This window comes from Primulina huaijiensis, chromosome 3 (assembly GCF_012295235.1).
Source record: "Primulina huaijiensis isolate GDHJ02 chromosome 3, ASM1229523v2, whole genome shotgun sequence".
NCBI classification, from domain to species: Eukaryota; Viridiplantae; Streptophyta; class Magnoliopsida; order Lamiales; family Gesneriaceae; genus Primulina; species Primulina huaijiensis.
The window spans coordinates 23,572,084-23,588,171 of record NC_133308.1 but is presented as its reverse complement, the minus strand read 5'-3'; the positions used below and the strand labels follow the sequence as shown (position 1 = coordinate 23,588,171).

Below are 16,088 nucleotides of genomic sequence, written 5' to 3'. Positions count from 1 at the left end.
TATACATACATACATACATACATATACATACATGTATTTGTACCTAAATGGCTCGATTCTTTGCTGCACTCATTTCGGATGTCAATATTCATAATACTTTTACCCTGACATCTTTGTATTTTCGAATGAAAATCGATATAGAACATTACAAGTATGATATTAATATATGATATTTGAATACCAACTGTTTCAGATATGGTAATATATGAGTACAAAGTTGTTTTATTTTTAAACTCAAAATCTTATGTTTTGTATCAGATCAAAAATAATTAGTATTTATATATCATACACTAGTAAAATATTTTCAATATTTTGTATCAGTTTTCTTCAGAAAAACAAATGTGTAATTAATATCAGTATTTGTAATGCATATTTGATTGCTAAAAAATCATATATTAATATCATATCTGAAATAATTGGTATTTCAACATCACATATTAATATCATATTTTTTTAGTTTTTGTACTGATTTTTATCTAAGAAGAGAAAAAAAAAGAGAGCTCAGAGAGTTTAAATATATTTTTTGAAGCAAATTTTTGTTTGTTTTGTGAGGATTTTTGAGCAATTTTACCATAAATGTAACAAAAAATCAAATCAAATTATTAGCGTGTTAAAAAAAAATACAAATTACATATGACAAAAAACAAATATTTCGAAACAACTAACAAAAAACAAAATTATGAAATATAAAAATAAAATTATGAAAATAATTAAATTTTTAATAATAAGATAAATCGGATCTTGGTCTTTTAATATCTCTAAAAGAATAACCAAAATTGACATTATCACGATGTTCAGCTTGAAGTTTTTTTGCAAATTTAGTTGTTAGTTTTGGTATACTCAAACTATTTGGATCAGTAATTAATAATTTTACGTTTATGTTGTATTGTTAATTTAATATCAAATGTTGATGATTTTTTTCCTTCTATTATATGTTTTTAATTTTTTTATTAAAAATATTTTTTAAAATAATTAATTCGAATTTTAAACATAAATTATAAGATTTAATTATTACCTTGTTGTCAAACTATAAATAATTATTTAAAAAAAATATTGAAATAAATAATAATACTTTATTATATTGCATAATGTAGTGCATATGAGTTGAATATGATTTTTATGTAGCATCAGTATAGCGCAGAATATGATGCACAATATAATGCAATGAGTTGGATATGATATTACGATTGTGGACGTCCCAAATACCAAATTCAAATCAGGGTGGTAGAAAAACATAGCATGATATGAAGTGTTTATCGAGTGATCTATATCTAAGTCACCGGATTATTATTTTCTCGTTCTCAAATTTATAAGTTTTTTTTCTTTTTCAATATCTCAAATATATAGTTCATTTCTATTTAAAATATACTCATATTAATTAAGCTTTAGAAAACGTGTTATGAATGAATTAAATAAAGATAAAATATGAAGTTAGTTTGTAACTTTTGTTTGTTCAATGATTATTTAATCTATGTGAAAAATAATCAAGCCTACACATTTGAAACATATGGAATATTACTTTATACAAAAATTAAAGTGAGACGGTATCACGTGTTAATTTTTTTAGACGAATTTCTTCTTTGGACTACTCATAAAAAAATATTACTTTTGTTGTCAAAAATATTATTTTTTATTGTAAATATAAGAATGATTGATAAGTTTCAAGGATAAAGATTTGTAAAACCTACTCTGTTACGTTATATATATTTTTGAATAGATATAACGTGAGACAATCTTATATATTAAACAAAATTTACGAGTGTGTTTGTGTTTTTTTTTTAGTTGTAATTCAGTATTATGTATCAAACAAAATTTATGGAATGCAATATGTATTGTAAAATTTATTTTCTCAAAAAATAATAACAATCATGTAATGAAGTCTCTCAAAATCAATTCTCAATTTTTTTTCAAAAGCAAACGTTGCACAAAAACTTAGGGTTCTTGTCTTTAGGGTTTGATTCACCTTTCTTCAGATAGGATGGTCGCCGAACAAAGTACGCACGTCACTTCTGTTTATAAAAGACCTCTCTTGTTTCTTTAATATTTAAGTAGAGAAAAAATCATTTTTAATGAATAACTAAATAAGCGACAAAATTCACAACATAGAATTATACACTGCATTTCTGTGGATTCTTGGATGAACAAAGTACATACATACCAGTTTATGTTATTCAATCCCATGATTTTGAGCCAGTGGCATGTATCTTCTGTGTATGGAGGAGATGAAATTCGCAATCCCAGAAAAGCTGAAGTACAAAATCTCAGAAAGTGCACCGAATTCCCTCCATTCAACATGCTCTTCCTTTCTTGGTTTCTACCAAACTTTGCCCCTATTTCACGAGGTACTGCTGAAAATATAGCGTCTTTGTCTCTGGGATAGATTTGGTTGGGCTCGACGTGCTTTATTTTAGTGGGGAACGATGCGGAATGGCGGTTATATTTTGTTTGGATATCTTTTACTGGTCGGAGATTTGACGGACTGGGAAATGGCGCTGTGCGGCAAGAATAAGGAAGCTGCTTTGGAAGCCAAGGCAAATGGCGACGCATGCTTTTCGAATGGGGATTTCTCCAATGCTTTGCGTTTCTACTCTCAGGTAGCATAATTAAACAACCCATTGTGGTGTTTTTTTTACTAAGTTTCTAGAGAGGAAGAGAAACAAGCTATGATCTTTAATGTATACAGGAGGAGCTGAAGCAGTAATTTACAGTTTTGGGTATCATAAAGGAGGATTTGATATATGTTTTGTTTTATTTTGAAGAAAGATTGCATTTTTTTTAAGTGCTTCCAAATATTGTCTTGAATTTTTAAGTGCTTCAAGTCTGGAATAGTAATAGTTATGGATTATCATTTGAAATACAAGTTTGTAATTATTTCTTCAATTTAAAGTTGCAATTTTTTCCTGTTGAAGGGACAATTGCATATGATGGCTAGTGTTGAAAAGTTATTGTTTACTACCTTTTGATCAATTATGAATATCTTTTAAATTTGATGAGGAATAAGTAGACCTCTGGAAGCCCTATCTTTGACAATGCATGTTTGCATTCATGCACTGATTGTTAGGGTAAGAGTGAAAGGAGTTCTAAATCTCTTTTTCGGAGTGTGTCATATTTGCTAAGCGGGTCATAGATAGCTATTTTAACCTGCCTCTGTCAAATCTTGCAAGCAATGCTGTATTCTCTATGCTGAAAATAGACAGTCTTCAGCTTCAAATTATTAACTCGGAGCGCCATAATATTTTTTTGAATGGATAACGGACACTGCACATGGCACTGACAGATGTGGATGATGGGGAGAAAAATCTTGTGGCGACACCTTACGTGAATCGTGCTTCTTCGTTGCATGTAAGTTTTAGTTTCATAATGTGATCAGTTTTGAGACACATGCTTCAACTAACTTATTTGTTAGTCTGAATTATCCTTTTGATTTATCTTCAGAAATTGGGATTTTCTTTGGAAAGTTTGCGAGATTGCAGCAGGGCGCTTAAAATATCCCCTGCTTATGCAAAGGTGAAATGTTTGTTCCCTTATTTATTTTTCTTCTGTCTCACTGTGAATAAATGTATTCAGATCTATTTGATAGGAATGAAAGTGGTACTATTTTTCCCATAAGAAATCAGATTAGTGGTTCTTCATGAAAACATGGGCTTCCAATCACCTGGTGTAGCTTTTTTTAATTATCAAGTTTGTTGTATTTTCGGCGTTTATTATCTTTTTAGAAAAATTGCTGTTCAAAACGCACTTGACTCTCTCAGTTGGAGGACAAATCATGTTTTTCTTTTACATTTCTTTTATCTCATTAAATCCTTACAAGATTATCAGCGCATATTCTAATTTAGGCATGGTTTAGGAGAGCTACTGCAAATGCTTCGCTACGGAACCATGAAGATGCAATCAATGACTTGAAGATTTCATTGAAGACGGAGACATCCTTGAGTGGAAAATGACAGATACAGGGCGAGCTAAAATTATCTTGGATCGTTCTGGGAAAAGAAGCAGTCTACCGGAGGAACCATATGATAATACTCGAGGTTTTCTAGCGCCATCTTATCTTTATCTCTTTTACCTAAGAAATGTGTTTCAGATAAGTATCTCACACATTCTATCAGTTTGTTATTTGTGCTTTGCAATCAGATATCAATTGTTTGTAGCAATCATTTTTATCATCGAGACTGTTGTGTTTGATATTTATTGTTGAAGTCATTTTACTGCTATGCATTGTTGGTATTTACATCTTTCTGACATATTTTCCTACTATGTGACACTTAAATCTGTGCTTCTTGCTAAAGATTTCCTTTAATAAAGCTCAATATAATATTGTAAATCGTCCTGGTTAGCTGACCCCGTGAAATGGGGAATTTATGGTTTTAATAGTAGGTTTATCCCAAGGTTATCAATATATGACAAATTTTAATTTCTTCACAATTCTATGAGAAATATGATTGTGTTAAATTTTAAATTTTAAATTTGTATTATATTCAAAAAAGAGAGATTCTTTTCAGTGCTGGAGATCAAATTTTATTCATAAGAAATGATTTTGGGTTGTTCATTGATTCGTAGATTCAACAAACAAAACTGATTCCTTGTTACTATAAATTGGCTTATTGGACTCTACTCATTTAGATTTAGCATGTTTTGCTAGTAGATATCTCGTGTCTTGTACGAACCATGGATTTGTTTGTTTGAACACTCTCCTATGGTTAGTTGACTCTCGGAGCCAGGACATTTTATCTTCCTTCTGTTCCATTAGTGCTGCTGTGTTTTACCAATTATGAACTAGCTGTGTGGTTCAAACTATTTAGTTCATAGCATAATATTTACTGAACACATCTCTTGGAATGTTTGCTGTTGTTGCACTTGTACATGTTTATTGCTTTACTTTGCTTTGTGTAACATGTAATTTTTGGTGCTGCTATTTAGTTCATAGCATAATATTTACTGAACGCATCTCTTGGAATGTTTGCTGTTGTTGCACTTGTCATGTTTATTGCTCTACTTTGCTTTGTGTGACATGTAATTTTTGTTTCTTTAATTTCTTATACTCTAGGTCTTATGTGACAGATGAGCCACTGCAAGTGGAACTCCAATTTGTCTTTGCTCCAACTAAGGGAAGGGGAATGACTTATTGTACTGATGTTGCTCGGGCCTCTTTAATGCACAAGGAAGATCCTTATGCCGCTGTAACTGTTAAAATCTTTTTACCCCGATGTAAAGTGCTTTAAGTAGTTATAAACAATCATACTATGGATGTATTACTTCAATAGGTTACCTCATGAAGTATACATTTTACAATCTTGTGCGCTAAGTTAACATCTTGGTTTTATTTCCATCCATTGCCTTATGCCAAACTTAAGAATTTATTTTGTAAAAAGAACGGACAACTATGATAAACAAAGGAGACGCTTTTAACATAAATGTGCAGCACTAATCCTTTCTCACCTGAGGAAGTGATGTGCAGATTATATTGAAGCATTGTCGTGAGACCCATTGTCACTACTGTTTCAATGAACTACCAGCAGACGCCATGTCCTGCATCTCATGTTCAATACCATTTTACTGCTCTACAAAATGTCAAATACTAGCGGGAGGATGTGGTTCTTCTGAACATAAGAAAAAATATGAATTTCTAAGAAACTTAATAGATGATCTTGAAGACTATGTTTGAAACTTGACTGCACGCACGTTCAATTACCAGTTCCGAACTTGACTATGCTGCTGAACACAAGTACGAGTGTCAAAGTGTGTACCGACCTGCAGTTTTGCCATCTGTTGTAGTTTTGGCTGGTCGTGTCCTCGTGAAACATATACAGCAGCAGAGTTATGATGGTGCTCATCCAAACATTCATGCAATTCTGTTTGTGTATGCTTTTTTTTTTCTTTTGTTTGTGTCCTGCTATCCATTTTGCTTCAAGCTGATAGCCTTGCTAAATGGCAGGATCTTGTCAGAATTATGAGAAATTACCAAATGAAAGCAAGTTGGAGTTGCATGTATATGCTGTGATCCTGTTATGCTGTCTTCAGAAATTTTATGCCTTGAAACTTTCCTTTAACGCGGTCATAATTTCAGAGGTAAATCACATTGCTTGAAAAGTTATTAGAGCTGCGGCATGCTGTACTTTTTTGTAGCTTTATATCTCTACACGTGCCCATCTTTTACCAAAAATTTATATAGCAATTTATTCATTTGTTTTACTTTTTAGTTTTTCCCTACATTTGCATTTTCCTCAATACAGATTATCATGCTTCAATCTGAAATTAGGATCAATTCCATGGCAATTGTCCGGAATCCGGATGAAATATTCAGATGTCAATCAGCCTCTAGATCATCAAGGAACAATGTCTGTGGAGCAGGTACTCACCACAGTGCCATGTCTAATTCTTTTCTAGCTATTTTTACAGTAAATAAATGTCGGCCAAGCTTTTCATTTTATGCATGAATAAGCTAGACTTTTGTTGCTACTCAAAGAACTAATTTAGGACGATATAAATTACTCTTATAAATCATATGGGCAATAAAAATAATAGACAAGATAGCAATCATACGATGCCTCTCCTAATAGCTAGCTGCTCACAAAGCCTCATCAGCATGGGGGAGGTAGTGTGATTCATAAAAAACGTCACTCATAAATATTTCCATGCATGAAGCTTCACAGTATCTTCGGCTTAGCTAAAATATGAGGTTTTATTCTTGTTTGTGGCAAGGAGGGTTCATATCCAAATATTTCTTTCCTTTTGTTTTATCTGTTTCAGCACCACGTTATTTGATGCAGAGAGCCCAAACTTTATCTGTATCACTAATTCTCTTTCTATCCGTCCCTTTATGCAATATTCATGAAAAACTCGTATTTTCCAACTATAGCTGAGTTCGATATACTTTCTCACATTCTATTTGACTGATTTCGTCGAAGAGGCATCCTCCCATGTGAATCCATTGAGTACTAGTAGTAGATTGGGACAAACCCGGTTGCTCGTATGATACTGGAAAAACTTGAAACCTACTAACACCATTATGTAGGAAGTGGGCCAAATGTTGGTTTCTGTTACTAAATTCCTGTGAAATCAAAAGCTATCTTGTAGTTAAACAGCACTGTTTCCTCAAATTTTCCTTCTTATTTAGATGAGATATGATGCTGAATTTTGTGACCATCTTGAAGCTGTCCAATGTCATTGTCTAGGTTAGAGTGGCTCGAGCTGTCTATTCTGGTTGGGAGTTTATTTAATCATTCTTTACAGTCAAATGTTCACGCTTATTTCCTTCGCGTACTCTCTTCATACAAACAACCAAGTATTTCACTGCAGGATCCCAACTGGAGCTCTCTTATGGCCCTCAGGTCTTTAGTAACAAACCTATATGCTTAAAAATTAAGATTTTTTAACATGATACGACTTGATTTCATAATGGTCGCCATGACTGCTGTGGTATTGCCTATTGGTAAAAATGGATCGCGTTCCGGCATATTTCTGGAGGTTATGTTGATCCATATGAAAAATGTACCTGTTATAATGGGAACCAATGGTTTATTTGCAGCACACAGCCATACTTCATTTATAGCCAAGCTATGAAAATTTCATCACAAGCAATAATTTTTGTAGGTGGCCAGCTTTGAACGGCATCAAGTTTTGGAAGATCGATACTCATTTATTTGCCAATGTAGAAGTTGTGCTCAAGTGGATCTCTTTGATCTTGTCATTATCGATGTGTTAAGTCAACTTGTTTAGGAGTAGTTCTGAACAGCTGTCACTAAATACGAGAAAGAGAAACTCAGACGCTTAAAAGTGCCAAACTCTTTGCAGGTATTTGCTTTAGGACTCTTATCATTTTAAGCTAAATTTCATTAGCTTACCATGTTATCCACCAGATCACCCGATATCTGGCAGACACTTTTAAATGCTGAGATTCAAGAATTGCATCAAAATCATGTCATTTTTATGCACCTCGCATAAAACTCCAATTGAAGATGGAGAACCATTTACTTTATGTTCCATTTTTGCACTCCATTCCAATTACTTTAAACAAGGACTTGCCATTGAATCATAACATCTTGCTTTTCTACTTAGCTTAGTTGATCAAGTAGAAAAGGCATCACCATAATGCATCCCCTTCCCTTTAAATGATGATAACTCTGTCATTGATGAAGGTGGAAAAAGTTATGAGCAACTTTATCTCTCATCTTGTAGGATCAAACGCTTGCTACTAGATCAAAATTTATAACTGTGAACTACACTGCTAATCAAAATTGAACTATATAGCAAACCAAACAGATTGTTGTACCACATAGGCAATCATATGGGACAGTATGGTTAGTTTTTTAACTCCAACAATTGCTCCAATTAACAATTAAATTAGAATCGAACACGACCTTGTCTGTGAGAACAGTTATACGATCAAGCACTTGGTAGTGTGTCAAAAACTATAGTTAGCAACTATGAAACTGATATTTCAAATTATACAAGTAATACAACTCAAATATCCAATTTTCGTTCCCCAACAGTTCTTATTTGTTTGTGTTTTTTGAAGGGTTATATGCACGATGACGATATCAGCAGTATTGCTTGCCACTTGTGTGGGGAAAATGATAATAGCAACTGCTTGGAAGCAGGGCATTGTTTGAATCGTAATATACAAGCTTGACAAAAAACAATTTTAGAGGCTGAGACTTATATTAGAAGGTATTGCTGGTTCAGTTTATCAGTGCTGGAATTTTTAAATAAATACTCTAGGACAAATTCCTTAGAATGATGAACTAAAGAAATTGTGTAACAGACCACAAGACATACAAATGTTGATAATTGTTTCTACAAACATTGTCAAATAGGTAATTCAACTTTTCTGTCATTTAGTTTAAACCCCCCAACTGGGAAAAAAAACTTCGTATCTAGTTACATGCAACAGTCAGTTTGACATTTTTCCATCAGAATGAACGTACCATTCATCTGAAAAGCAAAAATGTGAAATGCCTCATTTTTATTATTATTATTATTATTTTTTTTTGGGGGGGGGGGGGGGGGGGGGNTCGCCAATAATTGCTTCATCTGAAACACAAATTCATTGCATTTATACAAATAAATGAGATCCACACTGACATAAATGAGAGAACATAAGAAACTATAATTAAAAATAGAATATGAGGAAATTGTGAGGCGCAAAAGTACCCGGACGTTTTTGGTAGCTTTCATGAGTAGCTTTTGAATGTCCATTGTTAATTGATTGAAGGGTTACTTTCTTCACCAGATTTTCAGCACTTCGTTTATTTATAAATTTTGAATCCTCAGTCTCTTCCTCTCCTTCGGAAAATAAAGTCGGACTCGACCAATCAGTTGTATTTAAATCATTCTTACTCTTGCGAGCAAACTTTAGAAGCCTCTTAAATCCTTTAGGCACATCTTTTTGGAAGGACATTGGTGGAGGATTTTCAGCATTGCCCCAGCCAGTGATATCAGGTTCATTGTTTTCCTCGAGAAGCATCTGTGACAGAGAATGACGACCCCGTGAGTTTGATGCGTTAACCGGGGCTACATAAGAAGGAGATCCCATTTCATAAACGTGGCCATTGGATGTAACGGAATGATCTACATTTTCCTCTATTTCGACCCAAGCTGAAGGCGAGATGGTTGACCCTTCTTCAATATCAGTTTCTAGTTCTCGATCTCTGACACTGTCAATGACAGGGTCATTGGTGGAGTACACTTGGGCAAGGCTCTCCCTGTCTTCACATTTTGGGGGGCTTGTAGCACAGACCTCAGGTTCCGTCAATATATTGATTTCTGATTCTTCAATTTCATTCTCTTCATGCTGAACTAAAGGATCAGAAGAATTGGAAATTGACTTATTTTCCTCAATTAGGATTGGGTCTGAATTGATAATCAATGGTTTTTGAGATTGCGAGGATGCTTTAATCTTTGAGACTAGATTAACGTTGGAGCTAGTTCCAGAACCTTTGCGAATAAAAGGCTTTGATTCCAGGAGAACAACGCTACCCTTCTTGGTAACCTTGTTGTATAAGTTAGGCTTTGCTGAGGAAACAGGATTTCCAGGGGCAGTTTGAACTTTGCTTTTCGTGCTTTTGATAATTTCTGTTACAGAATGCTGCTTCTTATCAGTAGTGCTTGTCGTACTCTTCTTGATATTGTTGTTTGATTTTACAGATCTTGGCTGTGTTTGAGGTGTCTCTACTTTTTTGCTCGACCGAGAAATCGATGATACTGGATGTGATTTACGAGCTTGTGTGGCACCAACAGAAGTTCTCCCGGTAGAGACCTTGGTGGGTGACACCCCTGAAGCTCTTGGAGATGGCATTGATGGCCATGATTTGCGTGTGGCAGGCAGAGAAGATGCTTTCAGTGAATTTTCCTTAATACTGCCAAGTTTTGGAGACTCTGGTTTTGTTAATTCAGGTTGAGAGACATTTTTCTTTGGCAGAGAAGATGCTTTCACTGGTTTTTCTTTGGTACTGCCAAGTTTTGGAGACTTTGGTTTTGGTAATTCAGGTTGAGAGACATTTTTCTTTAGCAGAGAAGATGCTTTCAATGAATTTTCCTTGGTACTGCCACGTTTTGGAGACTCTGGTTTTGGTAATTCAGGTTGAGAGACATTTTTCTGTGGCTTCTGGGGTTTCTTCACATTTTGTTTTTTACCAGAATCACTCGTGTTTACGGAGGCCAATTCTGATTTTTTTGAACCAAGAACCTGTTGCATTGCCCTGAATTGTTTGTCTTTTTCTGCTTTCCTTCTAGCAGTGTCTCCTCGAAGTTTCTCATCCCTCTTTTCCTTGTAGGGGTCATAAAAGCCACCTCTCTGTTCATCCGTTAAGCTTCGTCTTTTGTTATTATTGGGCACAGCAGTCCTAGACTTTGTAGGCTTGGTGTCTACCATCTTCATCATCGAATCATTTAGTTCTGTTTCAGTTTTACGATTCCATTCAGCCAAGGCAGATTTTTTCTGGTCAAATTTAGTTGATTCGATCGGAAGAGTCTCCTCTTGCACAAATGCTGGACCACATTCTGTTCCTTCAGGTGAGTTCAGTTTCACGTCTAAGTCACGATGCTCAACAGGAATATCTTCAAAAGAAACACTAGACTGAACTTCAGCTGCTGCAGGTGAACTATTAGCAATTTCCATATTTTTTAGATTATTTTGGACCTGGGGAACATCTTCTAAAACAGATTCCTCGTGACACCTTGAAGATTGTTGACCGATTCCACTACTCCATCTTCTCAGTACAGATTTATTTCCACCACTAGATGCATTCAACGATGACCTTGCATTCTGAATATCCCTAATTTGATCCTTTTGTTTCAGCTCAAAAAGACTTATTGCATCTTGCACACTTATTCTGACATTATTCTCAGATTTCTTTAGTGCGTGTTCATGTCCTTCTTTATCACTATCACTTCCAGCTGGATTATTAGGTAATACCAACCTTTCTCTGGCAGGAATATAGTTGAGATTTTTGATAGATATTGCGGTAGATCTTCGAGATCCAGACCTCCCAATCTGTACCCTTCGCATTGGAGATGCTGACCTCCTAGGTGAAGCAGATCTTATGAGAGAGCGACTTCTTTCCACTGATGTTTGCTCTTCCTCACTCGAGAAAGAAGATTCCTCATGGTCCGATGAGCTTCGTCTCTCCATCTGTGCAACTTTTGCTGGAGAAGCACCATATTCTACTGATGGCCCTGAAGATAATGATCCAACAGAATCATTATTCCCTTGGTTTGAACAGATTTGATTGCTCTCCAAAAACTGTTTGCTGCATGAAACAGCAACCAACTGATCTCGTACAAGTTCTATGTGCTTGTTCAAGGAATCCCTGGAATGAATATATGTGCATCGGTATTCATAAATAATGAGAGACAGAAGGGAGGATAACTCTTTTCAATTGAGCTGACTTTGATGCAACCTATTCTAGAGCAAGGAATACCTCAAGTATATTGAACCAAAATGGTTAGAGAACTTCTCTAAATCTGTCATTTCCTCAACGGAAAATTGAGAATCGATAGCTCTGTCAAAAGCAGCAGTCAGTTCTCCTCTTAATGCAGTAAGCCTCAAGTCCATGGCTCGCAGCAATTCATTTCTGTAATCAACCAACAGTTCGTACTATAGAATATGTCATTCCATAATTACAAGTAGTAGAACCAACAGTACATACAATAGAATATGTCATTCCATAATTACAAGTAGCAGTAGACAAATTAGAAGACATACTTGGAAGCATCTGATCCTTCAGTCTGTAAGTATTCAGTCAACTTGGAAGCATCTGATCCTTCAGTCTGTAAGTATTCAGTCAACTCAATCAGCGTATGCAAATATGTGTATGTACTAAATCATAATTGATACAGTATGCATAACATCAATACCAAAAATCAAGAAAAGAATAATATGATATTACCTTTGGAGTTGACGAGGAGCCATGAGATGAGCTACTATCTGCCAGGACAAAAGGGAAAAAAAATGAACTTGGTATCTTTTCGACAACGGTAAATGCTTTATCTTTCACCCGAATGGAGTAATATTATGTTTTCCTTGTAGGCAGTACCACAAATTAGATTCTCTTGACAGCATAAGTCATGCATGTTGTATAGGTAACACCTCCAAGTGAGAATTCTTGTTAACAACTGCAACGGAAATCCCATTCTACAAAAAAATTATCAAACTAACCTGTTTCGCCACTTTGGACCTCAGACTCCATACCCTGAAAAAAGAATAAATATGAAAACTTACTGTTACTTACAGCTTAACTCAAGGTCAAAATCAGCCAATTTCACCTTTGCATACAGAGAAAGGTGGAATCTCCGGGCTTCCTCTAGCTGAGACATCTCTCTTCTAATGGCTTTGGTAATGTCCAGAATATGAGGTGAACAAGTTATATGTAGAAACCTAGTTCATTAAAAAAATAGACAAAACCAATAGCAGCAGACTTGTCAATGATAATAGCTGAACTCTAAACAAAGTAAACTACAAAAACAAAAAATTGATTTCCAAACCTTTCCAACATGGACCTTGTAAACCATTTTAAGTCGCGTGGATTTTCCGGAGATTTAAGTTTGTATTTAGCATCGGATCCTTTTGAATGCAAAGCATTGATTTCAGCTGAATGTAGCAACAGATGCTCCAAAAATCCAGATGCTATTTTCTTCTCTTTCTTGTTCACATAGCACACACATGCCTCGTACCTTTATAAAGAAACAGCAAACAATGTAATATTGACAAGGCAGATCAAAGAACAAGACATAATAGATGACAAGAATTCTGACAGGCATTTTGGCAAGTGAATGTGAATCAAGGGAAAAAAAATGGTGTTGCCCTGCAATCACAAGGTAAAGTAAAAAAATACAGAGAAAGGAAAGAAACTCATAACCTAATTACGAAAATATAAATAATATATAAAATACAAAGCAACTGCACATATATAGTCATGCAACATCGAGACATTCTTTCCATTGCATGCAATTGAATAAGCGGTGGAAATATAACCTATTTTGGCTTGGAGAAATCTGAAACTCGATGTAGTCCAATGGCATGTCAGCATCCATAACAACATCAATCTTCACAAGCGAACTGACTGACTGAAGAAATTTAAAATTAGTGCTTTAACCAAGATTTACAGATAAAAATTAATTCCTCGCACAACTAAATTTTGATGACCAGAAAAAGGAAAAGAAATAGAAACCACCGAGGCTTTACCAGAGTTTCTAATTTTTCAAAATCCTAAACTCTTATTCATCAAACAACATAATCCTGGTGGCCGAATCACAAATTCGAAACGTCGGACAAGCATTGCACCACTTGAATATAATTCATCACTGACAAGATATGACATGTTTATGCAAACGTAGCTCATAGAAACATGTGGTATGCCTACACAAAGGGATCCATTTTTGTACACTAGCACAAGCACCAAAAAGATCTAAAAGGAATAATGCTACTGGCCATCCGCATTCCAAAATATATTCCACTGCCTAATCGCAGCAAAATAAACTCTCCAATGGCCACAGGATAACACCATGCGTCACACATTCTATAGAGAATAATAATCAGCAAAAAGCATTCCCCGCCACACCCATTCACTACAGAAACCGAACGGAACCGTCCAGAATTCAAATTCAAAATTTAAAATATACCATTCGAATCAAAGACTGCACAGCTATCTCTCAAGATCAGATTTTGTTTCCAATAAATAACGAAAAATACAACTTTACAATGGCACCAGCGATATCCAAATCCATCACCAAAAATACATAATAATAATAATAATAATCAGCAACAAATTTCAAATCCTATTACAACTCCACAATGCACTAAAATCAAACTCCATAAAATAACAAAAAAAACAATAACAAACTAAAAACAAGCAAATCGAGAGTAATACTCACTGCAGCTGAATCAAACCGAGGTTCAGAGCGAGAAACGGAGCTCAGTGTAGTTTAAACTTTAAACTACAAAAAAATATATTAAACAAACAGTGAAAACGAGATCTCAAACAAGAGCTGAAAAATCCATAAAAGAATTGATTAATAATTACTTTCGAATCAATAATTAAGCATTACTTTTATCTAACTCGAGGCGAGTGTGGAGAGAGAAGCCTGAAAAGTAAGCAGGAAGGAGCCTTTCAGCTTTGAGTTTTGAGTGTAGAGAGAGATACCGCACAACCGCAACTCCGCGAGTCTACAAGATTCAAGCTTTATTTCATTTTTTTTTTCCAATTTTGGTGATTTTTTTTTAGCTTGCCACCTGATTATTACAAGAACAACCATTTGTGTAAGACCGTCTCATGGATCGTATTTTATGAGACGGATCAAAAATATTATTTTTTAGACTAAGAGTATTACTTTTTATTGTGATTATCGGTAGGGTTGATCTGTCTCACAGATAAAGATTCGTGAGACCGTCACACAAGAAACCTAATCTATTATAATTTATAGGAAACCCGATATTTTTTCTCGGATTATATCAAATGAATTATAAATCATCGATCATTATTTTTATTTTTTTATGTTAAAAGAGAGAATTATTTCAGATTATAATGTCATCTGAGTCATAAATTATCGACCATAATTATATTTATTTTACATATAATAATTAATATTTGGTCAGTGAATATTTTTTAAAAGTGGAATTATTATTATTATTATTATTATTATTATTATTATTATTATTATTATTATTATTATTTATGACCTGTGAGAAGCTTATAACAAAAGACAGAGGAAGTTGGTGAATTTAAGAATTAGATTCGATCACTACATCATTGGTAAGCAAGTGTGATGCAAACAAAAGTTACTTATATACGTAATTTATATTATATTTGATTTATGATTTTATTAGTTTTAAAAAATATCTTTTTTTTTTTGCTCTAATATATTGCGATGAATTATAAATTAAAATCTATTAGGTTATTATTATGACCATATTCCTTTTGAATTCTTAATTTAATGTGCTTGGGAAAATGATTTCGTTAGACATTTTAAATACTTATAGTTCCATGAACTTCATATATATTTTTGTAGATTGCTTGTGAAATGATATAATGAATCTATTTTTGTAGAGTAAGTCTCTTGTGAGACGGTCTCACGAATATTTATAAACAGGTCAACCCTGCCGATATTCACAAATAAAAAATAATACTCTTAGCATAAAAAGTAATACTTTTTCATTGATGATCCAAATAAGATATCCGTCTCACAAAATACGACCCGTGAGACCGTCTCACACAAGTTTTTGTCATTTTCTGTGAGACTTGTCAACCCGATTTATAATTGAAATGAAAAATAATACGGATTGAAGATTCGAATCACAAAATTGATCCTAGTTTGTGATTTTTGTAAGTAGAAATATTTAAATTTAAAATAACTGCTAACTACATGCTGTTTTAAATTAATGAATGCTTTAATTTTAAATTTTTATTCACGTCCAGATACGTCCGCATAGATGGAATAAAAAGGTCGCAATTTAGCCCCAAAAAAACCTATGATATATTTGGACTCGTCCTCTTGAATTTCAATATATTTCAAATAATAATTTTCGAATCTCACGAATTATATTTTATGCTAATATTAAATATTTATTGCTCAGTCTCATTAATTATACATAG

The 16,088-nt window shown here is 34.0% G+C and overlaps 1 protein-coding gene and 1 pseudogene across 1 annotated transcript; one reads left to right on the top strand and one right to left on the bottom strand.

Moving 5' to 3' along the window:
• The first annotated feature begins 2,093 nt into the window (after window positions 1–2,093).
• On the top strand, window positions 2,094–8,817 carry LOC140972594 (uncharacterized; annotated as a pseudogene).
• A 160-nt stretch (window positions 8,818–8,977) lies between these two features.
• Window positions 8,978–14,687, bottom strand: LOC140972593 (uncharacterized). The gene is made up of 11 exons (XM_073434992.1): window positions 14,545–14,687; window positions 14,371–14,433; window positions 13,472–13,559; window positions 12,982–13,170; window positions 12,763–12,874; window positions 12,656–12,689; window positions 12,387–12,424; window positions 12,203–12,267; window positions 11,919–12,071; window positions 9,151–11,807; window positions 8,978–9,030 (listed from the first exon to the last, which is right to left on the bottom strand). The coding sequence occupies exons 3-11, from the start codon at window positions 13,528–13,530 to the stop codon at window positions 8,978–8,980; spliced, it is 3,360 nt and encodes a 1,119-aa protein (XP_073291093.1). The 5' UTR covers window positions 13,531–13,559; window positions 14,371–14,433; window positions 14,545–14,687.
• Between the last annotated feature and the right edge of the window lie 1,401 nt (window positions 14,688–16,088).